The sequence below is a fragment of the Ovis canadensis genome, chromosome 22, assembly GCF_042477335.2.
Source record: "Ovis canadensis isolate MfBH-ARS-UI-01 breed Bighorn chromosome 22, ARS-UI_OviCan_v2, whole genome shotgun sequence".
Taxonomy (NCBI): domain Eukaryota; kingdom Metazoa; phylum Chordata; class Mammalia; order Artiodactyla; family Bovidae; genus Ovis; species Ovis canadensis.
The window spans coordinates 35,833,489-35,860,501 of NC_091266.1; the positions used below are offsets into that span (position 1 = coordinate 35,833,489).

At 44.4% G+C, this 27,013-nt stretch overlaps 1 protein-coding gene across 2 annotated transcripts in view; it reads left to right on the plus strand.

Annotated features, from left to right (window-relative positions):
- The window catches only part of CNNM1 (cyclin and CBS domain divalent metal cation transport mediator 1), a 67,398-nt gene that overhangs the window by 12,635 nt on the left and 27,750 nt on the right, over positions 1-27,013 (plus strand). For both annotated transcript variants that reach the window (XM_069566718.1, XM_069566719.1), the window contains exons 2-6: positions 17,298-17,441; positions 21,505-21,645; positions 24,176-24,345; positions 25,983-26,082; positions 26,429-26,476. In XM_069566718.1, the coding sequence (XP_069422819.1) occupies positions 17,298-17,441; positions 21,505-21,645; positions 24,176-24,345; positions 25,983-26,082; positions 26,429-26,476 (603 nt within the window). The remainder of the gene's footprint in view (positions 1-17,297; positions 17,442-21,504; positions 21,646-24,175; positions 24,346-25,982; positions 26,083-26,428; positions 26,477-27,013) is intronic.

Below are 27,013 nucleotides of genomic sequence, written 5' to 3' on the forward strand. Positions count from 1 at the left end.
ATGGCGCACAGAGTTGGACACGACTGAAGCGACTTAGCAGCAGCACCAGCAGCAGCAGCATAAACTGTTTTACCTCTAGGCCCATATTTAGAGATTCCTGGACCTTGAATAACAATTTCAATCCTCTATTTGCTGCTGTCTATTCCTTTCCAAACTAGATTCTTCTCAATTCTTCCTTCCATTCTTCCCTTCCCCGCTTCCTTCCTTCTGTATGACATTATTCTCTATGAGGCCTCCAGTCTTCCTGGTGCTTGCAGTCAAATAAGGAGATACACACTAATAATAAACAATTACAAAGGAAGACAAGTTATCTGAAGGAAAAGCATAGGGAGCTCTGAGAGCATATAATAGGGGGTCCTGACCTGGTCTTACAGGTTGGGATAAACCACCCCTTCCCCAAGTGATATTTGTGCTGAATCCTAAAGGGTAGAGAGGAGTTCACCAGAGCTTTCCAGGAGAAGGCAACAGACCTGAAAAGGCTCTGAGGAAAGAGGGCCAAGTGGGTGTCCTGCAGGGTTCCTGGGCCATTTGACACCCAGTGGGGAAAGCACCACCTCTGCCAACCAGTCTTCTTTCTATCGACGTTATCAGAATGCTGGGCTACCAGGGCTCTGGGAGATGGATTTGAATATAAATATCCAAGAGCATGAAAAGAGGAAGGACCCTGATGGAAATGATACAGAGTAGCCTAGGGCACAGACAAGGGCATCCAGACAACATCTATGGGTGATGGGGGGCCGAGGAGGGTTGGCTGCTAGGGAGAACTGATTCCCTGGAAGGATCTGGGAAAACTTCTCTGAGAAAGTGAGTGAAGAAGGAGTATGATAAGCAGTTATGAAGGGAAAGAACATTCTAGCTGAGGCAGGAGCTTGAGCGAGAAAAGGAAAAGAAGCCGAGAGGACCTTCAAAAGCTGTTAAAGCTGTGATTATATTGTTCCTTTTCTTCCAGCAAAATGGGAAACTAGGCAGATCGAGACGTTTGTCAAACATAATTTATGTTCTCTCCAAGTGCCCAAACTGTATATTTTCACCATGTTTGGTGGTGATATTTCTAAAATGTTTTATGCCCGTTCCTGCCTGCCTTAATAAAGGATCCTAAATATAACAACCTTTTCTTGATGACGCATGAGCACGGTCATGAGAGTGTAGTTATTTTATGCTGCATTATAAATCAGTTCTCTGCTCTTTATTTTTCTCTGTCCTTTAGCTGTCAGCTGCTAGTTGTTTTTGAGTCAGCCTCAAGCAAAGCCCTGTCCCCACCTCGCTCATCACAAAATCATTCTATTTAACTGAGAAACCAAGTAAATACATGGGTTGGGAATCATATGCCTGACGTACAATAGGCTTCGATAAATATTTGTTGAATAAATGATTAGTTAGGCTTGGACTGGGAGTCTCAGGTATGGGGTTGGTGTACAGACCTAGAATAGTTCCTCCTGGGACCAGACTCAAAACCGTGTGAAGTCACCTCCAGATAATGGGTGGTTACGCTGCTATTTTTGTAGTGTTGCTTAGCAAGAACAGACTGCCAGCCAGCTTAGAGTCTAGTGACTAACAACTATTTTCTTCATGCCCTGGTGGTGCTGGTTACCATGGTGTTCTGGGTGACATGGCTGGCTTTTTTTAATAACTGCCTTTTAGTGGCTCGAGAAGTTTTTTTGTGATAAATGCATTGATTATTTCTGATGAAGTAAGGCAAGATTACTATAAAGTACAGACTTTAAAAAAAAAAACTAGAAAAAGGGACTGTTTTGCTTTTCCAGATTAAGGTGGTTGCTGCAGGACTGGTAGGATATTTTTTGTGTTGCTCTTCCTGATTTGATAGAAAGTGATTTGATATGATTGTATAAATTTTTTTAAAAAGTCTAGCTTGTGTCAAGGTAACATTTCTGATCTTATTCTTTAATACTAAAATATAAAACTTAGGAGTTCAAGCTCCTTTGTAAACATAAGAGGCTGTAATTATTGGCACTGTTAAAATTTTGGTATGTCATATATTATCACATTGGAGGAGGACATGGCAACCCACTCCAGTATTCTTGCCTGGAGAATCCCCATGGACAGAGGAGCCTGACGAGCTACAGTTCATGGGGTTGCAAAGAGTCGGACATGACTAAGTGATTAAGCAAAGCACATCTCATCACAAAGAAGCACCCTGTTAAGCCAAACTGGTTTTGTGGCCCAAGACTGTTTAGTATAGAATTTTAGGGCATGAAAAATGACCTTGGAGCTCACCTGATCCCACCCTTTAATTCTTTTGTAATTTTTCTTTATTTATTTTGGCTGTGCTGACTCTGTTGCGGTGTATAGGCGTCTCACTTCAGTGGCTTCTCTTGTTGGGGAACACTGGCTCTAGGCATGCGCGCTTCAGTAGCTATGGCTCACAGGCTCGAGAATGGGGGCTCAGCAGTTGTAGGGTAAGGGCTTAGTTGTTGCAAGGTGTGTGGAATCTTCCCTGACTAGGGCTTGAGCCCGTGTCCCCTGCATTGGCAGGAGGATCTTATCAACTGCACTACCAGGTAAATCCCCTTGTCTTTTAATTTTAAGGCAGAGAAAGCTGAGGCCCAGAAAAGACAAATTATAAAAATAGCGATGATAATCCCTTATAGTTGCAAAGCATTTACATTTGCAAAGATCTTTTCAAACAGTAATTCATTTTGTGTTCACCATGCAAGTGAAGTCAGTAGAATTTATCCCCATTTTGTTGAAGAGGCACATGGGATCTGGAGACACAAGTGTCCTGTTCAGTGTTAGTGACTGAGGCAGAACCAGAAGCCACATCTGTGATTCTCTGTCTCAGACCAGAGAGCCACAGCCAGACATAGTCACAGGAACCTGGGCCCCGCTCTTCTGTTTACTAGCTGTATGCCTAGGGCAGGTCACTCCACCACTCCAAATGAGGCTTACCGTCCTTCTTAAAATGACAATATTTTAAAAATGGTAATATTGATCCTACATTGTAAGATTAACATGAAGGCTAAAGATTATGCTTATATAGTACTTAAGACACTCCCCCATTTGCCTTTCACCTCACTGATCTAGCTAAATGAATTCTATCTAGTTAGTTCTTTTGTGTAACAAGTGCTTTCCCTGATTCAGCCCATATGGAAGTCATTGTATATAATAAGAAAATAAGAATGACAGCTGTTTACCTTGGATAGGGCCCAGAGACCAAACTGATTGTGGAAATTTTCTTGCATTTCTTTTATCCTGTCATCAGTTAGGTTTCCTTCTGTATCACTATGACCTTCCTCAGGCACGGTAAATAAAAAAACATAATCTACAAACAAATATCATACCAGATCAATGAAAGCTCTTAAAGCTGCAGTTCAGTTCAGTTCAGTCACTTAGTGGTGTCCGACTCTTTGCAACCCCTGGACCACAGCACGCCAGGCTTCCCTGTCCATCACCAACTCCCGAAGCTTACTCAAACTCATGTCTATCAAGTCGGTGATGCCATCCAACCATCTCATCCTCTGTCATCCCCTTCTCCTCCCACCTTCAATCTTTCCCAGCATAAGGGTCTTTTCAAATGAGTCAGTTCTTCTCATCAGGTGGCCAAAGTATTGGAGTTTCAGCTTCAGCATCAGTCCTTCCAGTAAATATTCCGAACTGATTTTCTTCAGGATGGACTGGTTGGATCTCCTTGCAATCCAAGAGACTCTTGAGAGTCTTCTCCAACACCACAGTTCAAAAGCCTCAATTCTTTGGCAAGACGTATTTTGATAGAGTTAGTGGGAAAGAAGGCAACGCATATACCCCAAGCCATGGAGGCCTCTAATGGCAGGAAGAAGAGTTCAGAAATGATCTTCCCCGGTCACCTGTCCCATGTTACTGAGATGAGGAATAACCTCATAAGTGTTTGGGGACAGTCAATCTGTTTTTACTGGATAGGATTGATTACAGCAGAAAAAAACCAACAGGAGAACTGGGTAGGATATTGGTGCAATTCTCCAGGATACAATAAGAGTATGGAAATTAACGATATACTTGCAATTGGAAAGAGGGAAATATGAGGCTTCATTGCCTTCTGGACACTCCTGCTCAGTCTCCTTTTCGGTTCCTCCTATGTCATATTCACTGATACATTGTCAGCACTTGGGACAGGACCTACCCCTATCAGACACTCAAATCTCTGTTGCTTGAATGTTGCATTTCTATGACCTCTGAATGTTGGGAGTGCCCAGGGCTGAGAAATAAATCTCTTTGTCTTCTCTTACTCCCTTTATTTCTTTCATTCTCCCAAAGATCACCAACCTAAACCAGACTTAAATTTCTAACTGACATTTGATGCCTCCACTTGGAGGCTTAAAAGGCATCTCAAACTTCAAACTATCCAGAATTGAACTTCTGCTCTCTTTGCTAAATCTACGCCTTGCGCAATATGCCCCAACTCCCTAAATCGCAGTTCCATTCTTCTAATTTTTCAGGCCCAAACTTCTCTTTCTCTTTTGCCACACATCCAGTCCCTCATATGGGTTCTGCTTTCAACATATATAGAGAATCTGTCTACATCTCACTACCTCCAATACTCCCTGGTCCATGCCATCAGCCATCTCTCATTTGGATGCATACCAGAGCTGTGAGGTCTCTCTGCTTCCACCTTTGCCCACTTTGTGTCCACTCTTCAAACAGCTGCTAGAGAAATTCTTTTAAAATGGAAGTCAGATCATATCACTTTTTTGCCAAAACCAAACATAGACACAAACACAAAACTCTACAGTGGCTTTATCTCACCCAGAGGAGGAGCCTAAGTCCTCACAAAGACCTTTCAGGCTCTATCTATCAAAGTGGCAAATACCCCACCCCTTTCCTCCTTGACCTTGGCCCTCTACTGTCCTCTTTCACTCTGTAACCGTTCCTCGGGCACATCAGTTACACTTCCAAAACTCAAGGCCTTTGCATCTTATGCTGCTGATATCCGCCAGGTATCCACAGGGCTCCCTACCTCACCGCCTTTAGATCTGTATTCATACACCAGCTTCTCAGGGAGTTTATCTGGCAACCCTTGCCTAGAACTATACTACATACTCACTCCGTCTACACACTCCCTCACCAGTCTTCCCTGCTGTGCTTTTCCCGTAGCCAGAGCAATAGAGTTCGTATATTTATCTGCCTTATTATCTCTCACCCCACGTACTAGAATGTAAGCTACAGGAGGAAAGTGATTTTGTCCATCATGTTCATTCCTGCATGCCCAGTGCCTAGATGAGTGCTTGGCACATAGTAGTATTTAATAAATACCAGTTGAGAGAATGAAGAGGAAAAAGAAATGGAAGTTTATTGGGATTTTTTTTTTTTCTAAATAGGAGCAAAGGGAAAGAAGGTAAAAACTGACTCCTGGGTTAGAGCTGAAGGTGCCGTTTGTTATGGTGAAGAGGAAGGCAGATTGGGATAGTGGGTCTTGGAGATCGTGTGTTCCTATTTGGATAAGTGATTTTGACAAGACAAGGGGAAAGCTCAGGCACAATGTCTAAAGACAGTTCAAAATAGACTCTGATGTTAAGATATAAATTTAGTTCAGGAAAGAGGTAATGGTGACATTGAAAAGCTCTGCTGGGATTTTTTTTTTTAATTGATTATTTGGCTCCATCTTAGTTGCTGTATGCAGGATCTTCAGTCTCTAGTTGAGGCTCACTGGCTTCTGTTTACAGCATGTGGGATCTTAGTCCCCCAACCAGGGATCAAACCCACATTTCCTCCATTGTAGGGTAGATTCTTAACCACTGGACTACAGGGAAGTCCCAGGGATATTTAATCCAGAGGAGAGAGAAGAGCAGAGGATCAGGGATTGGAGTGGACGTTCTTAACCGCAACTGCCCACTTTAGAGTCACCTGCTGGACTGCTTGTTAGAGTCGCATAGATTTGCAAAAGCTTTCAACTCCAACAGCGAACAGAGGACGGCTCTGTGGAAGGCGGGTAAGCCATGCTGTGCAGGCCATGCCCTTAGCGGGCAAGCGGCAGGGTCACACAAGGGGACTCACAGCACAAACGCTGAGTCCTCACCAGCTGTTGGCAAACAGTCCATCAACGGGTCTTTCTCCAGCCTAGAAAATGCCAAATAACTGCCTGGGTGGATGAGTCTCCCCGTGTTTAATCACACTGTTAACTGGTTTTCACATTGTTTTTCACTTTCTATGCTCAGCCTGGGCCTTCCTATCAATACCGTCTGCTTACCAGAACTGAGAAAAAGTGGGAGGGTCCCAGGCATGAAGGCATCTGTATTGAGTGCCTGTTCCCCAGGGTGTGGCCAGAACATAAGTGGGAGGGAGATTTGTTTTTGAACAAGTCGGAAAATTTAAGTAAGAAGCAAGCTTTTTAACAATTTTACTGACAGTGTTATTGAAGCAACAGTTAGAACTGGACGTGGAACAACAGACTGGTTCCAAATAAGAAAAGGAGTACGTCAAGGCTGTATATTGTCACCCTGCTTATTTAACTTATATGCAGAGTACATCATGAGAAACGCTGGTCTGGAAGAAACACAAGCTGGAATCAAGATTGCCGGGAGAAATATCAATAACCTCAGATATGCATATGACACCACCCTTATGGCAGAAAGTGAAGAGAAGCTAAAAAGCCTCTTGATGAAAATGAAAGAAGAGAGCGAAAAAGTTGGCCTAAAGCTCAACATTCAGAAAAGTAAGATCATGGCATCCGGTCCCATCACTTCATAGGAAATAGATGGGGAAACAGTGGAAACAGTGTCAGACTTTATTTTCTGGGACTCCAGAATCACTGCAGATGGTGACTGCAGCCATGAAATTAAAAGACGCTTACTCCTTGGAAGGAAAGTTATGACCAACCTAGATAGCATATTCAAAAGCAGAGACATTACTTTGCCGACTAAGGTCCGTCTAGTCAAGGCTATGGTTTTTCCTGTGGTCATGTATAGATGTGAGAGTTGGACTGTGAAGAAGGCTGAGCGCCGAAGAATTGATGCTTTTGAACTGTGGTGTTGGAGAAGACTCTTGAGAGTCCCTTGGACTGCAAGGAGATCCAACCAGTCCATTATGAAGGAGATCAACCCTGGGATTTCTTTGGAAGGAATGATGCTAAAGCTGAAACTCCGGTACTTTGGCCACCTCATGAGAAGAGTTGACTCACTGGAAAAAACTCTGATGCTGGAAGGGATTGAGGGCAAGAGGAGAAGGGGACGACCGAGGATGAGATGGCTGGATGGCATCACGGCCTCGATGGACGTGAGTCTGAGTGAACTCCGGGAGATGGTGATGAACAGGGAGGCCTGGTGTGCTGCGATTCATGGGGTCACAAAGAGTCGGACACTACTGAGCAACTGAACTGAACTGAAGATATTTTGAACATCCCAATGCCTGGACCACACGCCAGACTAATTAGGTCAGAACTTTCCTGGGTGGGACACAGGTCTCAATAGGTTTTAAACTCCCCAGCTAATTCCCACAGGCAGCCAGTGTCGAGAATCACTGAGCTAAAGTCTTTAAGATATATTTATCATTGTTGTTGTTGTTGTTTAGTTGCTAATTTGTGTCTGACTCTTTTGTGACCCCCTGAACTGCAGCCCTCCAGGCTCTTCTGTCCATGGGATTTTCCAGGCAAGAATACTGGAGTGGGCTGCCATTTCCTTCTCCAATATTTACCTTCAGGTGAGGATAAAGTAAAGGAATCCACAATGGGAGCAGAAAAATATTAGTCATAAGGATAGAAAGAAAAACAGGGTAGTCTTGGCCAGCTCTTCTCATACTCAACTCCATAAGAGTCATAAGAGTCACCTGAGGACCTACAGATTGTGACTCAAACTGCCAAGCTCCCAGGTGATCCTGAGATGCCTGGTTCAAGGGCCACACTGAATAGCAAGTGTCAAGAGCAGTGCTTCTCAAACTCTAATGTACATAAGAATTACCTGGGATATCATTAAAGCAGCTGTCTGGACCCCACCCACCAAGATCCAGATTCTGTAAGTCAAGAATAGAACCCAAGAACCTGCATCATTTTTTAAAGTCATTCATTTTAATTTAAGAATAATTGCTTTACAATATTGTATTGGTTTCTGCATACCTCAGCATGAATCAGCCATAGGTATACATATGTTCTCTCCCTCTGGGACCTCCCTCCCACCCTTTGGGTTGTCACCAGCCCTGGTTTGAGCTCCCTGAGCCAAGCAGCAAATTTCTGCTGGCGATCTGTTTCTCATACGGCGGTGTACACATTGCCTTGCTACTCTCTCCATTCATCCCACCCTCTCTGTCACCGCTCCCCCACGTCCACAAGTCTGTTTTCTATGTCTGCGTCTCCATTGCTGCCCTACAAATAGGTTCATCAGGACCATCTTTCTAGATTTCATATATACATGTTAATGTAGGATATTTGGCTTTCTGTTTCTGATTTATTTCACTCTGTATAATAGGCTCTAGGTTCATCCACTTCATTAGAACTGACTCAAATGCAAGAGCCTGCATTTTGAGTGAGGTGATATGCAATGCTGCTGGTCCCACACTTCAAGTGATAGAGAGTCACCAAGACCACAATAAGGAAGAAGAGGCACTTGGGACTTCCCTAGTGGTCCAGTGCTCCCAATGCAAGGGACCCAGTTTCAATCTCTGGTCAGGGAACTGGATCCCTCAGGCTGCAACGGAGACCTGGCACAGCCAAATAAAAAATAAATATTTTTAAAAAAAACGAAGGAAAGAGGCACTCAATACTGCCTACCAAATGAATAAAAGATATTGTAGGGATACCAGAAAGAATAAAAATGTAGCAAAGCCACTAGATTTTACAAGGTGAAGGTCATAAGTGAGGCAGAAACCATAAAACCATAAAATGATTTCTGCTTTCCTTGGTTCTCTATTTTCAAGCAGTAAGCTTTCCCCCAGCTTCTATATTTTATCTTGGGAACAATTACCTTACCAAAGTGCTATAACTATTTTTGAAAGAGAAAGCAAATCAATTATTTTATTTTATTTTCAAGGCATAGGAGGTATGCTAATAGGGTCCTTGAGAGCTCTTCTCTGTGGATATGCCTAAACCATCTAGAAGCTACATTTATTAAGGACCTTTGGAGGTTATTCCAACTTCTTCAAATACCAAAGTACAGTTGTAATGTTGCAGACACTTATAACTTTCTTTAGGGCAAGGTTTCCAACCTTGACACTCCTTATGTTGAGGCTGTTGTAGAGCAACACTACATGCAACCTCTAGATGCCAGTATCATCTCCTGCCCCAAGTTGTGACAAGCCAGATTGTCTCCAGACTGCCAAATGTTCCCTGGGAGGCAAAAATCAGCCCCAGTTGAGAACCACTGCTTCAAAAGCAATGTTTGAAAACCTAGTCACCCTTCTAAGAAGTCTGACTTATAGCTTGGGCATGTTAATGCCAGGTAGTGAAGACAGGGCACTACCAGTAACCAGCGCTAGGACCACCCTTTGGATTCTTGGGGCAACAGAAAAGACTAGTTTGACTTTCAGAAGTGGGAAATTTTATTGACCTTAGTTATACTAAGAGCCTAATAGATGGTGCAGTACCTCAAACTTGTCTCATTGGTACAAAAGCATCACTTGAAATGCAAATTCTCAGACCCCACCCGTGGCAGATTCATGTCAATGTATTGGCAAAACCAATACAATATTGTAAAGTAATTAGCCTCCAATTAAAATAAATACATTTATATTTTTTAAAAAAAGAAAGAAACTTCTTTCCAGGCTCAGCATGAAAGAGTCACCTGCCACTCGGTGCCCTGTAACAAAATACCATAACCACCACATCATATGAGAGAAAGCATTCATCAGCTTGCCACACAACTATCATTTGTCCAGGAGGTTCTTTTCTCTCCTTTCATGAGTACTTAACATCTTGTGACTTAAACCAAGTACACAGAAAGGAAGAGGATTGTATTAGAAATCTCAGTGCTTGTTTCTCTTCCTCAGTAGAGGTCATCAGAAAAATAACCAGAGTGCCATAGAGCCTACCTATAAACCAGTGGTTTTCAAACTTTAGCCTGCATCATAACCAGCTAAAAGTTTATTAAACCACTGATCGCTGGACTGTACCCCCCAAGATTCTGATTTACTAGGTCTAGAGTGGGGTCTGAGAATTTGCATTTCAAGTGATGCTGATAGTCCAGGGACCACTCTTTGAGAACCGTGACTGTAAAGCAAGTAATAATTCTCAGACTTGGCTGAACATTGATATTACCTGAGGAATGTTTTTAACTATTGGCGTCATGGCTCTATCCCAAACAAATGAAATCAGGATGTCTGGGCATGAGATCCAGTCTTCAGTGTATTTGTTAGTTTCTTAGATGATTCTTGTATAGAGCCAGCATTGAGAAACACTGAACTAGGTGGAATGTATTCCAAAGCATTGGGATACCTCTACCCCAGGTGGCCCTGCTTAATGGAGGGCTTTAGTATGGCATCACTGACCCGATGGACGTGAATCTGAGTGAACTCCGGGAGTTGGTGATGGACAGGGAGGCCTGGCGTGCTGCGATTCATTGGGTCGCAAAGAGTTGGACACAACTGAGCGACTGAACTGAACTGAATCCCATATTCTTACCCGTTATGCTTCTTTGAGGATTACTTCTCCATTTCCACCAAAATCATCCTAACACTGTGGTGCAAACGAGTCTTAAGCCATAGGTGTGTATTCTCTACTTCATGTTTCATCGAGCTGTAGACAGCAATGGAGCTGAAGATTGCAAATCAGAGTCTGAAAGGAAGTAGCCTGCTGCTGCTGCTGCTAAGTCACTTCAGTCGTGTCCGACTCTGTGCGACCCCATAGATGGCAGCCCACCAGGCTCCCCAGTCCCTGGGATTCTCCAAGCGAGTAGCCTGCTGCTGCTGCTAAGTCGCTTCAGTCGCTTCCGACTCTGTGTGACCCCATAGACGGCAGCCCACCAGGCTCCCCCGTCCCTGGGATTCTCCAGGCAAGGACACTGGAGTGGGTTGCCATTTCCTTCTCCAATGCAAGAAAGTGAAAAGTGAAAGTGAAGTCGCTCAGTCGTGTCCAACCCTCAGCGACCCCATGGACTGCAGCCCTCCAGGCTCCTCCATCCATGGGATTTTCCAGGCAAGAATACTGGAGTGAGGTGCCGTTGCCTTCTCCGAGCAAGTAGCCTAGAGGGCAACAAATCAAGGCTTAAGGAGTCTACAGCTGCTGGAAGCCACGAAAGGCATGTCAACAGGCCAAATCATCAGGACAGGACTGGGGCTTCTGCTGAGGCTGGATACCAGGAGCATGGCAGGGATTCAAGCCAGTAGCTACGAGTTCAGAAGTAGAACACTACTGAACCAGAATGAAATGTATTCGTACAACAGAGACAGCTATTGCCTTAATTTCTAAAAAGTGCATTGCAGTAAAATCCATTGTTTCCTTATCTTTCAATTCAATCCAGAGATTTTCATCTGTTGGTGTTCAGTGCCATGGTAGTATGGTCAAGGGACATGTTAAAATACCTCATCAAGTGGTAGCGTTCATGAGTTTTCTGTTTAAAGAATTGCCTTTTGCCTGATTGTATCTTTTTTTTAAGTGCGTGCAGGCTTTCTCTAGTCGCAGTGAACAGGCTTCTCATTATGGTGGCTCCTCTTACTGCAGAAGGTGGGCTCTAGGCACATGGGCTCAGTAGTTGCAGTGGAAAGGCTTAATTACTCCATAGCATGTGGATTCTTCCTGGACCAGGGATCGAACTCGTGTTCCATGTACTGGCAGATGGATTCTTAACCACTCGATCACCAAGTAAGCCCTGAGTCTTTATATCTTAATCAGATCAAATAGGGCCTTGGAATTAGCAAACTTAAATTTTTTCACTTTGACTATTTTTAGCAAAAGGAAGAGTGATTTTTCCAGGGACCCAGTTGCTTTGGACTTACCTATAGGCTGGGAGTGTGCAGAGCAAAGTACTGAGCAAAGCACCCTCAGCAGTTCAACACAGTGTTGCTGTTCTCCACGTACCCTCTTGTTTACAGTAACAATCCTAAAGAAATAGTCTGTTTTAATTCTTCAAGTAGAGTGGGCACCCAATGAGAGAGAATCCAGAAGCTGAGAAAGAAGCTATTGTCTCTCAATAGATTCTGAAGAAAGCAGGGCCAAACATCTCTAATTCGCAAAATGAAGGCTTCTCACAATTCTCAGGAAATCTGCTCACAATGTCCATGACTCTCCTGTACCCTGTATGAAACATCTTAACAAATTGCTAGTTCTATATAAATGTTAATGTTCATCATCATTAACCTAAATTATTTCACAGTTCAGTTTAGTTGCTCAGTCATATCTGACCCTTTGCTACTCCATGGACGGCAGCATGCCAGGCTTCCTGTCTATCACCAACTCCCAGAGCTTGCTCAAACTCATGTCCATCAAGTCGGTGATTCCAGCCAACCATCTCATTCTCTGTCATCCCCTTCTCCTCCTGCCTTCAATCTTTCCCAGTATCAGGATGTTTTCCAAGGAATCAGTTCTTGGCATCAGGTGGCCAAAATATTGGAGTTTCAGCTTCAGCATCAGTCCTTCCAATGAATATCCAGGACTAATTTCCTTTAGGATTGACTCGTTTGATCTCCTTGCAATCCAAGGAACTCTCAAGAGTCTTCTACACTGCAGTTCAAAAGTATCAATTCTTTGGCACTCAGCTTTCTTTATAGTCCAGTTCTCACATCCATACATGACTACTGGAAAAACCATAGCTTTGACTAGATGGACCTTTGTTGGAAAAGTAGTGTCTCTACTTTTTAATAAGCTGTCTAGGTTTGTCATAGCTTTTCTTCCAAGGAGCAAGCATCTTTTAATTTCATGGCTGCGGTCACCATCTGCAGTGATTTTGGAGCCCAAGAAGATAAAGTCTCTCACTGTTTCCATTGTTCCCCCATCTATTTTCCATGAAGTGATGGGACCAGAATCTGTTATCTTAGTTTTTTAAATGTTTTTCACTCTCCTCTTTCACTTTCATCAAGAGGCTCTTTAGTTCTTCTTCACTTTCTGCCTTAAGGGTGGTGTCATCTGCATACCTGAGGTTATTGATATTTTAAATTTCTTTCACAGATACCCAAATTTCTAGTAAGTTGGAAGGAAATTGAAATCAATCGGCTAGTGGTTGTGAGAGGGAACTTGAGAAATTCTGCTAGTCTGTAGAGGGACAGCATTCACAGAACCTCATAGAAGGACATCAGCGGGGATTAACCAAGACTGAAGCCACTCCCTCAAGTGTGCCATTTGGAAGTAAACACATCACTCATCCATGGGAGGAGAAATAAAGCATGTTAGAAACCAGTTTTTGCCCAGCAAAAGATGGAAACACTTGTGAAATTTGAGCCCCCACTGGTGCAGTTTTGAATACTCATAGGTCATCCCTGAGGGTTCGTAAGATCTCTAATAGAGACATGAACCTACTCCACCCCAGGCCCACAGCTCCCCAGCACTTCTGGGGCCCAGGAAGAGGAAGAGTGCCAGGAGTTGGGTCTCCAAGGCCAGCTGCTTTGGGGGAAGGACCTGGGGTATGTGTGTCATGGGAACAGCTGGCTTTCTTGTCCCATTGTCAGCTCAGAACAGGGTTATGTGATTATTGATTCCTATTCCAGTCTGTCCCCAAGAAACAATGACTTCCTTCATTTGTAGATCTCTACAGGCACTTGACGGACTCATAAAGGCTGATTGTGAATTATAAAATATTTCTAAATAGATTACACAAGTACATTGTCTTGAATATCATATAATTAGGACTTGAAATCATTATTCCCTGATGATCATATCGTTTGTCCTCAAATTGACCTTGAAATGTGTAGACCAAAGGTGGATTTTCACATGAAAGTTAGGACACTTCTTGTGAAACAACATAAGATGTTGATTTATGTAATCCCATTATATGCACTAACCTCTTAGTGGCAGGAAGTACGGCTGTATTATATATATTCTGGGCTTCACATAACAAAAAATTATCCAATTATAGAAAATAATTTTAAGAAATCACTTTTCCAACTTTTTCCATTATGCTAGTCATTTGTTTTGTCATCTGCTAGCACATGTTAGCAGAAAAGTGAGAGCAGGTGCCAGAAATTTAAGAACATGTGTTAAAAAAAAACAATTTTAAATTGAGCACATCCTAACAATTAACATAATCTAATTTAAGCTACAAAACACTTCAATCCAATTGGGCAGGATGTAGTTGTTTCAAAGAATAATTTTAGAACCACTGATTCAGTTTAAATGTTAATTTAAACACACTGCATTTTAGTTTTTAAAAAGGGTTTTGTCTGGTTTTAATATCATGTATTACATAAACTGGACTTTTATTCAGTCTTAGTTCAGTTCATCAGGCACTTATTGGCTGCCTGTTGTGTAGAGAAAATCCTGACTAAGTGTATGAGCCTTTGTCCTGAAGAATCTTACAATCTGAGGAAGACACGTAGGCCCAGTAGAGCAGGGGTCCCCAACCTCCAGGCCATGGACTGGTACCTCCTGTCAAATCAGTGGCAGCATTAGATTAGAAATAAAATGCACAGTAAGTGTAATGCACTTGAATCATCTCAAAACCATCCCCCTCCCCATCTATGGAAAAATAGTCTTCCACGAAACCAGTCCCTGGTGCCAAAAAGTTTGGGGACTGCTGCTGTAGAGGACACACACATTGTAAGTTATGAGAAACAGCAAATTGTGATACGTGCTTTAATGGAGTTATCAAGGGCTTAGAAACACACAGGCAAGGAAAGGTTGGTTCAGATTTCAGATTCAGAATGGGGCAAATCCAGGAGAGCTTTCTTGAAGAGCTGGCACTGAGCTGAAACTTGAAGGTCCAATGGAGACAGAATGGGAAAAGGAGACAGTGTGAGTGAGCGCCTGGAAAATGGGCGTGGAGGAAGTTAGGAGCTGGAGGTAACGCAGCTCCATTGGAGGCAGGGATATTTGGAGGATGTGGCAGGGCATGCAGTTAGAAAGACAGGGAGGCGCTACATTTTATAGTCTTGAGAATACCAAACTAATGAGCCTAGCTTTGACTTTGTGCACACTAGGGAGGGTGTTTGAGAGGGGGAGTGGCCTGATCAAGTCAGTTTGGGAGTAAGTCACAGGATAAGTTGAAGGTGGAGAGGAAATTAGAGACTATTTTTGAGTGATATAGATGCCATCTGTCCCGTTAAAAATCCCAATTAGTAGCTATCTTGCGATTTGAAGCATTTGAAACAGAAATTCATGTTGTTTAAATTTTAAGGGTTAATTATGCCCTGGCAAGCTTACTACTCTGATATTTCTAACAGTGGGCAAGCAAAAGCTTATACAGGGTAGCAGTGATAAGGCATGCACTTCCTTTCTTAGGGAGGCGGCGCAAGAATGACATCTGAATCAGTACCCTAGATAGTCTCCTAATTTAAGGAGATGTTCTCTTAGCCAAGGAAAAGAACCACCCAGATTGTCCTTTTAGAAACAGATCCAGAAAACGCATCTATCAGTGGATGAAAATAAACCAAGGTGAAGCAGGACTCAGGTAAGACAGTCTCTAGATTAGGACCAAAAACCAGTTTACCTGGGTTCATAAAGTCTAGCTTTGCCACTTACAGACTGTAACTTTAGGCTTATTAGTTAACCAACCTGTGCCTCAGTTGTTTTGCTTGTAAAATAGGAATAATAATGGTACTTGTCTCAGGGGTTGTTATGAGGATGAAATGAACTGATACATGTAAAGTGCTCCAAATAGTACCTGGCCTGTAGTTATCTCAATAATTGTTAACTGTTGTTAGTCAGTTGTTGGGCAGTAAGTTAACTAAACTGCCTATGACATATTGTAGTTTACACAGTGCCTTCACACCATGGAAACCTCCCTGCCCCTCCTCCCTAACTACCCTAGTGACTATCTGTGCAACTGATCCTGGACACATCCACTAGGTCATTTGAACTCCACAATCACTTGATGGAAATTGATTGTCCTAGTTACCTCTGCTATTAACAAGCCACTTCAAAACTTGGAAGCATAAAACAACAACCATTTTATCATGCTCACAGATTCCTGAGTCAGGAATTCAGTGGGACTTGCTTCTCTCTGCTTCACAGTGATTGTGCCTGTGGTTAGAAACGTCTTAGATGACTGGGGAGAATGCCAGCAGGTGGGGCAGGATCCACTGCCATAGAAGGCTTCTTCTCTAACCTATCTGGCACTTTGGTGGGATGGCAGAAAGGCCAGGCTTAGCTGGGACTGTCACCTAAGTACCAACCTGGGTCCCCTTCACGTGGTGGCCTCATGGTAGTCATCAGACTTCTTAGAGTGTTTCTGCAGCAGAAGCTATATGCCTTTTATGATGCATTCTCAGAAGCCTCATTGCAGACACTTCTCTGTTCTCTGAGCTTCCCTGGTGGCTCAGGTGGTAAAGAATCTTCTTGCAAGACAGGAGACCCGGGCTTGATCCCTGGGTCAGGAAGATCCCCTGGGCTTGGAGAATTTCATGGACAGATGAGCCTGGTGGGTTACAGTCCATGGGGTCGCCAAGAGTCAGACACAAGTGAGCAACTAACACTTGCACTTTCCCTGTTCTCGATTGATTGAAGCAGTCACAAGCCTGCCCAGACTCAAGGGAGTTGATTAGACCACGCTTCTCAATGGGAGGCATATCAAAGCCTCTGGGAGCCATATTGAAAATCACCATTTTAGTATTATCCTCTAATGCTGGATGAGAAGCTTGAGATTCAGTACAGGTTTAATGTACTGGTTTGTCCAGGGTGAGTCGCACAAACAGTCACTAAGATAGTTAGTGATGGGGGCGAGGAGGTTTGCAGGCTTCTAACCTAGTTCTTCTAACTCCAAATTCTAATTCTCTCAATTAGATTATTCATCCTCCTTCAGCTTAGATATACTTCTTAATACAGGAAAATTACAGGAGATGAAATGGCATTGTGTATATCAGGTAACTTTCTATTTATTTGTTTACTTGTGGCTATACTGGATCTTTGTTCCCACACATGGGCTTTCTCTAGATGTGGCACATGGGCTCCAGAGCACAGGCTCAGTAGTGGTGGCACACAGGCTTAGCTGTTTCGAGGCATGTAGAATCTTCCCAGACCATGGATCAAACCCATGTGCCCTGTATTGGCACACAAATTCTTAATCACTGGACTACCAGGGAAGACCAAGTAACTTGCTTCAAAAGAGATAGTGATATAAAAGTATAAAGTTTGCATTTATAAGAGGTTGTACACAAACTTCACATTTTAAAGAGATCCTGGAATGGGTTCAGCGGTTCAGTCCCAAGATTGGTCAGAGAGCAATTTAGTATCGTTTTCTCACGAGGAAAGTTCTCTGAAAATATCCCAGATGCTTCACTGTGACTTCCTTTGTCTCTAGGAAAGTCTCACCTGGCCATTGTCCAGCGGGTGAATAACGAGGGAGAAGGGGACCCCTTCTACGAGGTGATGGGCATCGTCACACTGGAGGACATCATAGAGGAGATCATCAAGTCAGAGATCCTGGATGAAACTGACCTCTACAGTAAGTGGCTCTTGTCCAAACCCATCGTATTTTCCTCTGAGGTTCTCAGAGCTGGCTTAATTTAATGGACAGTGTGAAAGGGGGTCAGGACAAGCCCCAAGTATTGCTGTGTGTCAGCCCTCTCCTGCCAGGGCCTGGCATGGCAAGATGCCCCAGCTTGAACCACCAATGAGTCGCTGAGAGTATGCTAGCTAAATGTTTATCAAGAGAGAACCTTCAGGAACAGAGCCAAGACTATGAAAAGGGGACCTCCTGGCCTTTGGATGGAGGAAATGAAGTGCACCTTGGATGACCTCTCTGCCCATGTTTCTGTCCCCTGTGTTGTTCCTGGTTTGTCTCTTTGTCCACCTGGACACAGACCCTGGCATCCCTGGGGGTTCACTCATGATTCACTCACAACAACATCAGCGTGCTGTCGAGACTCATGACATCACCCAGCACGGCCTAAGCCAAACTAAGTCGTCCTTTTAGACCCTGCTCTTGTGTGTTTTCAGCCCTGCTGCCTGGTCCCCCCTTCCTCCCTTTCTACCCCTGGCTCTGGTCTTGTCTCCTCACCCTCCTTCCCACTCCCCCTCAGGAACAACACAGGTTCCTCCCTGTGATAGTGACTGCTTTCGTTACTGAGACTTATCAAAGCTTTGCTTACAAACATTGCAAAGGCCTGCTTTCCTCAAAAATGGGAGTGTTATCAAATCCATGGGAGTTCCTAGGCCAGTAAGTGTCCCCTCCTCCCAATTTCATCAAGTGGGACAGCAGTCCCCATCCTCCCCTCAGAGAACCCATTCCAGATCTGTGTCCTTGGTTTGCTAGAGGCAACTGTTCAGAGACAAGCTCCTAGTAGAAAAAACTTCAAGACTCTAAGGCAGTGAGTGGTACAGAAAGAGTGCTTGCCTTTGGGGTGAGAAGAGATCAGACCAAGGTGGGCCAAGCCTTGATGAAACATAGCAGGAGCGTCACGGTGTCTGCTGTTGCAGTGGAGCCCTGGCCCAGCTCATCACCTTAAAATAGGGGTTGATCTCTCCATCCCCCAATCCTTTCTCCCTTCTCCACCTCTGACTGTCACTCTGCTCTAGATTTAGAAATCCCAATCTATATCTCAATAGATATATTGGAGAAAACATTCACACTAAAGTGTTAGTGGCTGACGTTAATAGTAGTGACAACAGTCTGAGTAAGCTCTTCCTAGGGCATTTGTCCGGAGAAGGCAATGGCACCCCACTCCAGTACTCTTGCCTGGAAAATCCCATGGACAGAGGAGCCTGGTGGGCTGCAGTCCATGAGGTCGTGAAGACTCGGACACGACTGAGCGACTTCACTTTCACTTTTCACTTTCATGCATTGGAGAAGGAAATGGCAACCCACTCCAGTGTTCTTGCCTGGAGAATGCCATGGACCAGGGAGCCTGGTGGGCTGCCGTCTATGGGGTCGCACAGAGTAGGACATGACAGAAGCGACTTAGCAGCAGTAGCAGCAGCAGGGCATTTATCTCAACAACCTGATCTTCCAATACTCACTATTAAAATAGAAGAAATGGGGACTTCCCTGGCAGTCCAGTGGTCAAGACTTCATCTTCCAATGCAGGTGGTATGGGTTCAGTCCTTGCTTGGAGAGCTAAGACCTCAAATGCCTCATGGCCAAGAAAACCAAAACATAGAACAGAAGCAATACTGTAACAGATTCAATAAAAACTTTAAAAATGGTTCACATAAAAAAAATGATTTTAAAAATAAATAAAATAAAATAGAAGGAATGAAGAGGGAGATCAGAGGAAACTGATTCTCCGGTGATTAACTATTTGGTAGTATTCTGATGCAGGAGAGAGAGGGAATATTTAGACGAACACGTCATATAAATCAGAAGGTTACTTACTAGTAATGGAAAAGATAGATGGTCTTTTATCAGACCAGATAAAATGGTCTGATAGATGTATTTGCTGCTCTGTTGCTAAACCATCCTCTCTCTAAAAGAGAGGGTTACGATTTTCCCACTCCTATAAATAAGCATGAATCCTTAAGAACGGTGAGAAGGCTGAGGAGCCAGGACTACTGTGTTGCTTCTCCCCAGATCCTGACCCCGAGGGGAGCTGGGCCTGGATCTCACTGTGGGATCTCACCATTTGTGGCAACCAGACACAAGGAGCCTTAAAGCTGGGGCCGGGAGTCCAAGGCAGGCCCATAAGAGAGCAGAAGAGCAGTGTGGAGGAAGGCACTTTCTTCCTTCTAGAAGGGAACTCAGTCACGTGGCAGAGCGAAATCAGGAGGGGGAGAGTCCCAGGGAGCCCGTCCCCTGGAGTTCTCTCCCTTTCATTTCCACTGTGTCTGTTCAGCCTGCACTGAGAGTTCCCTGCACTGCTGTTTTGCTCCAGGCCAACTTTAGAAAAACCCTAATCTGCTTTTGTGCTCCCCTAGCGCAGGTTAAGATAGGCTAAAGTTTCAATATTTTACTCAGTACTAAGGGAAAGCAAGAGACATATAACCAAAGAAAGCCTACCCTTTACCCCAAAACAGATTTTTATTGATTCATTTGACTGTGTCAGGTCTTGGATGCAGCCCTGAGGATCTTTTTAGTTGCAACATGCAAACACTTCGTTGTGGCATTTGGTATCTTAGATCCCTGCTGCTGCTGCTGCTGCTGCTAAGTTGCTTCAGTCGTGTCCAACTCTGTGTGACTCCATAGATGGCAGCCCACCAGGTGTCCCCGTCCCTGGGATTCTCCAGGCAAGAACACTGGAGTGGGTTGCCATTTCCTTCTCCAATGCATGAAAGTAAAAAGTGAAAGTGAAGTTGCTCAGTCATGTCTGATCCTTAGCGACCCCATGGACTGCAGCCTACCAGGCTCCTCCATCCATGGGATTCTCCAGGCAAGAGTACTGGAGTGCGGTGCCATTGCCTTCTCCACTTAGATCCTTGACCAGGGGTCAAACCCAGGCCCCCTGCCTTGGGAGCGTGGAGTCTTAGCCACTGGACCACCAGGGAAGTCACCCCCTGAAAATAAATAAATAAATATATATATATATATATATATATATATATATATATATAGACAAGATTTTAAAAAGCAGGGAGAAAAATTAAATTGGAAAAAGCAGAGATTTTTTTCAATCAATAATCACAAGAGTCCTGCCTGAGGCCCCCACCTGGAGAACTCACCTTTATGGATTATAGAGCTAGTTGCATTTTTTCTCCTTCTTTCCTTAATTTCCCCCAATTCTCTCCCAGTGGAGGGGCCAGGGTTGAAGCAAGAGAATTGTGAGTGGAAAGAGGGAGTGACCACCCCCCTCCTCCTTTGGGTGACATCCCTCAGGTACTGCTCAGAGCATGGTTTAAATCAGTGGGAAGAGACCAGGTGAGTCCAGCTCTGGGGACAGGAGTATGGCCAAGGCAGAAACCCCCCAGGCCCTGCCATAGTCCTTGATGCTAAGAACACAAGTCCCTTGTGTGTGAAGGCCTTTTTGTAAGCATACAGTTATTTGTAAGCATTTCACAGATAGATTCTGATGGGAGTCTCATAATAACTACCTGAGATGAGCAGAAAAATTACGATTAATCGTTAACCTGGTGGCTCAGATGGTAAAGAATATGCCTACAATGCAGGAGACCTGAGTTCTTTCCCTGAGTTTCGAAGACCCTGAAAAAGGGAATGGCTACCCACTCCAGTATTTCTTGCCTGGAGAATCCCACGGACAGAAGAACCTGCCAGGCTACAGTCCCTGGGGTTGAATACAGTCGGACACGATAGAGTGACTAAGCATGCAGGCACTAAACTTATGAGAAGAGTTATGATTAATCACTAACTTTATTGTATAAATTAAAGCACACAAGACTGTGATGCTTAGAGATGCTGCACAGCTCATAAGCAGGGGAGCCAGTCCTAGAAGCCTGAACTTGGGAGCCCCAAGCTGGCCTTCCGCTTTTCCACTGTTCACCACTTCAGCGCAATTAATACAGAGACTTGTTGACACTTTCCAGAAATCCCCATGGTCCCAAAGGACCTGTCTCAGGTGAAACCTCCAAAAATCAACAGTGGCTCTGAGATGGTTGCCGTCTGTCCCCTGTCCCCACAGCAGACAATCGGAAAAAGCAGAGGGTCCCACACAGGGAGAGGAAGCGGCACGACTTCTCCTTGTTTAAGCTTTCCGACTCGGAGATGAGGGTGAAGATCTCGCCACAGCTTCTGCTGGCCACACACCGCTTCATGGCCACAGGTATGATGGCCCTGCCCTCCTGCACCTCCACCCCAGGCAGACAAGGCAGCTCTGGAGGGTGGGACCCAGGCACCAGTCATCCTTAATACCTTGTAACGTGAGTCCAGTGCAGGGACTGAGAACCTCTGTTCCAGAAGAGGAGGTTATCCTTGGGCAGGGGCAACAGGACCCTACATTTGCTCGTTTTCAGCCTCCGATCTTCTTGGGGTAAGTGAGTGTGATGCAACTCTGCTTTTCTCTCTTCTACTTGAGAAAAGAGCCGAGGAATCCACCACTGCACTTTCCCTTCCTCTGCCTGCTTCATGGTGGGGGTTGGTGGCCCAGAGGGTTCATCTGGGAGGGACAGGTGATGTCCTATGTAGCTACAAAGGCCCTGGGGCCCGGACTCTCCAGGGGCCATGTAGGCCTGTGATCTATGAGTTCTTCAAATACAGACGTGGATTGTGAATCCCAGAATCTTTAGAGAAAAAAAAAAAGAGAGGATCCAAAGATAAACTTCTCCTTCTTGTAAAGAAGGTAAAATTTTCTTTGAACTGTCTGATCTTCTCATTCATGCCTAATTAATGTGCTGACCTATAACGATCACACACATTAGTAAGTTCACTGTTTAATTAATCCAGCATGTATTTATTGAGTGCATAATGAATGCTAGTACTGTTCCAGATGCTAAAAGGTAGCAAACTTTAAATTGGAGCTTCTTTAGGGTTTTAAACATGTAATATAGTTCTGATCTAACATGTAATTATAGTTCTAATATAGTCTTTCAATGTTGACTGCAGATCTCAACTGAATATCTGACTTCCTAGAACAAAGCAGATGTATCTGTAAATATGATATGCCATAATGTAATAGTATAGTATAACATAACATAATAATATAGTATAGAATAATACCTATTAATATGTAAATACAATGCAACGATGCTTCTTATTGAGAACTTTCCACTTAAATAATTAAGTGTTCCTGTTAACTTGAAATTTCATTTTACTCAACAGATATACATCATACAAATAAGTCAGATCAAATTCTCTGTATTTCATTTGATCATAGCATTAAAACAAAAACATGTTTAGTCATGTTCACATGGCTTCATGACCCCATGGACTGCAGCCTACCAGGCTCCTTCATCCATGGGATTTTCCAGGCAAGAGTACTGGAGTGGGATGCCATTGCCTGGTAGGCTGCAGTCCATGGGGTCGCTAAGAGTCAGACACGACTGAGCGACTTCACTTTCAATTTTCACTTTCACACATTGGAGAAGGAAATGGCAACCTACTCCAGTGTTCTTGCCTGGAGAGTCCCAGGGACGGGGGAACCTGGTGGGCTGCCGTCTATGGGGTCGCACAGAGTCAGACACGACTGAAGTGACTTAGCACTTAGCACTCACATGGCTCACTTATCCATGTCCGACTCCAGCTGCTTTTTAAACCACTATATTGCAATATAGTTGACATACAAAAAATGATACATATTTAATGTAAACATCTTGATGAGCTTGGAGATACACATACATTCATAAAACCATCATCATAATCTGTGCCATAAATATAAACATCACTTCCAAAAGTTTCCTGCCACCTTCTATATGTGTTATTACTATTTATCTGTGTGTGTGTGTGTGTGTATGTGTGTGTGTTAATATAAGATCTTAGCAAAATTTTAAGTTCAGTTCAGTTCAGTTGCTCAGTCATGTCCGACTCTTTGCGACCCCATGGACCGCAGCACGCCAGGCCTCCCTGTCCATCACCAGCTCCTGGAGTTTACCCAGACTCATGTGCATTGAGTAGGTGATGCCATCCAACCATCTCACCCTCTGTTATCCCCTCCTCCTCCCACCTTCAATCTTTCCCAGCATCAGGGTCTTTTCAAATGAGTCAGTTCTTGACATCAGGTGGCCAAAGTATTGGCGTTTCAGCTTCAGCATCAGTCCTTCCAGTGAATATTCAGGACTGATTTCCTTTAGGATGGACTGGTTGGATCTCCTTGCTGCCCAAGGGCCTCTCAGGAGTCTTCAGTGTAGCATGTTCTTGGGCTCCATATGCTGTGCAGTAGATCTCTAGGATTTATTCATCTGGCATCACTGGAACTCTGTACCCTCTGACTAGTATCCCCATTACCTCCTTCTCCCAGCCCATTCTACTCTCTGTTTCTATGAATTTGACTATTTTAGATTCATCATATAACTGGTATCATGTAGTATTTGTCCCTCTGTGCCTGGCTCCTCCAGGTTCATCCATGCTGTCACAAATGGTAGGATTCTCTTCTTTTTTAAGTCTACGTGCAGCTTTAAATAAAGTCAACGAGAAAATTAATAACAAAATCGACACTGTCAAAACAGGGACCTGAAATGCCAGTGCAGGTACCCATATCCCCAGAGGGCCCGAAGATGCACACTTGGGCTTAAGACACTCCCCCACCCCCCACCCACCCAAGGGAATTGCAGGATGGAGCGTGGAGCGCGAATGGCTCTGGTGGTGTCCACCCTGACTCCTCCCTGCTGCCGATTCCTCCTGCCTTCACTCTCCTCTAGAAGTGGAGCCGTTTAAGTCTCTGTACCTCTCGGAGAAGATCCTGCTCCGGCTCTTGAAACATCCCAATGTGATCCAGGAGCTGAAGTTTGATGAGAAGAACAAGAAGGCCCCGGAACACTACCTCTACCAGCGGAACCGCCCCGTGGACTACTTTGTGCTGCTTCTGCAGGTGAGTGGGAAAGGCTTAGACCCTCCAAGGGCAAGGTAGGACTTCTCCAAGCTGAAGAGGAATGGCCACACCTCCTCCGGGCCAGGTTCCAAGGCTGCCTTGGGAGCAAGGCCAGTTGGGGCGGGCGTTTGTCCCTGACTCACAGAAGGAGATAGGTGTGACTGGCTGGCATCCTAGAGTGATGGGATCTTTATGGCATTTAGTCTGATGTCAGCAATGTTTGTGGTTGGGAGTGCAGTGGGTAACTTCCAGCCAAGGGGTTCTGCTGCTGAACTTCGTAAACTGGTGTCCTACAAAATCCCTATCACCTCTTGTCTCTGCTTGGCCATGCCCAGGAATGCAACTGTGCACTGCCTCCCAAATTTCAGACACTCCTTGTTTTAAGCTCTTCTCTCTGTCAAGCAAAATCTCACCATCTCTGATTTCCACCCACTGGTCCTTGCTTTGCTCTCTGGAGGCACATGGGACACGTCCACTCTCTCTGCCACACTTCAACCATTGCAGTGCCTTAATCCTTTCCTAAAGGGGACTATGAGGGAATAAACAAGAAAATGAGAGAGGTGCAGCATCTTGCTGGTACTCACATGAGTACAGTCATCCTCCCTGCCCTGAGAGGGTGTAAATAAGTGGAGAAGCCTGTAAATAAGTGTCAGGCATGATTCCAGCCCCTTCTCCTGGCTTGGTTCCACCGTTAGCCCTGCCCCTACTCACCGTCTCTTCCTGATAAAATCTGGTGAACCCTAAATACAATGATTGTCTTAAAATCCTAATTAAATTCACATTGACTTAGAAAGGGCCTCTCTGTTACAGTCCCCCTGCCACCTGTCTGCTCCTACACAGTATATGCCTCAAACCCATCCTTCCAGATAGCCTCGTTAAAATGCCTTCTTCTCCAGAAATGGAGTCACATTCTTTACTGTTGAAAATTGAGAAGGGTGTTTGCATTGTTTATATAACACAAGGAACGCGAGTAGAGTCTTATGCCTAATATAAACGTAACCATTTTCAAATAAATCTTGGCGGGGGTAAAATATAGGAGCAAGAGGGTAGGTTCAGAAATTGGAAAGACCTAGTTTTAAAATCCCAATATTGGTACTTGTTAACTAACCTTGATTTAGTTATTTAATCTTTATGAGCCTCAAAATTGATTCATCTATAAAACTGGGGGTAAAAATAGTACAGGCCTTGTAGGGTCTGGGATGAATCCGTGCAGTGCATATACACGGTTTCAGACCCCTAATAGCATACCATATGCTCAAGCTTCTCACAGAATCTGGCTTTATCTCAGCTAGAGATAAGAGAGATGGTCTAGTCTTAGACTATACCACTGGAAGTTTATGGGATTTATGGTGTCCTGAGCTAGCTGGACCTGCCTCATGAAGGAGCCATTAGAGTCTTCAAAGAAAGCTTGCATGTTCATGACTGGATACTGCTTTATTAACTAAGCAAGAACTTTACTGCCAAGGGCTCCTGAAGTTAAAGCTGCTGTTTCAAAACATATCTGGATGGAATTCACATTCTCCTGTGATAAGATTTTAGGTCCACTTATTATCCAAACAGAAGTACTTAGGGTTGTCTTCACTAAAAGAGCTGGAAGTGCTCGTCCACATCCTTAGCACACTTCCTTCTTTCTCCAGGGTAAAGTGGAGGTGGAGGTTGGTAAGGAAGGCCTTCGCTTCGAGAACGGAGCCTTCACCTACTATGGTGTCCCAGCCATCATGACCACTGCTTGCTCAGGTATTCCAGTTTCCAAGCCATAGCTTATTGGGGAAGCAGTGGGCTAGTGGAGGAAATGTATCTGGGTTCCAAGTCATGACTGCTGTTGTGGACCCCGGACAAGCCTTTTACCTTCCTGGACTTTAGAAGTGGAAGTACATGGTAGACTGTAACATTATACAGTGGTAGGGATGTGGTAATTTTCAATATGAAAAGACACATTTATTTCACTCTTTATACGTCCACCTGATTACCTGTTTCTGCAGGGTTGACTGGTGCTGTGGGTGGGATGGAAGAGGGAGAATTCCTCTAAGAAGGTGTGTTTTCTGAATTGCCTCTGAAACACCCTGCATCCTTCTGTCCTTAGATAACGATGTGCGGAAGGTTGGAAGTCTGGCTGGATCCTCTGTCTTTCGTATGTATCTCTCAAACCCCTCCCTCGTCCTCCCTGCCGAGGTCCTGCCTCAGCCCAGTCTGGGGACCCGGACTGACCACTCTCAGCCTGGGCTGGGACTAACACAAATGCTGGCAGCCTCTTTGTATGCTCTGCCAGGAACACTGCTTTCTGCCAGGTACCCGCAGACCACGGCGGGGGTGGGGTGGGGGGCTTAGTTTCTGAGGGTCTAGAATGTTTTCTGCTGCTTCTCTGCTCATGTGCAAAATGATGAATGACCAGCGAGGAGGTTGTGAGGGGAGGCACCATTTGCTGTCACCTGCCAGGGAATGTTTTGTGTGCTCTGCTGGAGGTTGAACCGTTCCTTCTCTGCTGTGGTAATCCACCCTCTGTCCTCTACTTGCAGACCTTAATATGCTATTATTGTGTCTGTGGCATTTAGTAAGCAGCAACAGCAAGATCTTGGGATGTAAACCCCAGGCTGGCACGTATGTTGCTCATCTGCTTCTCTTTGCTCATTGACCACATCTCAGCAGGTGGGGAGGGGTCTGTGGCTGG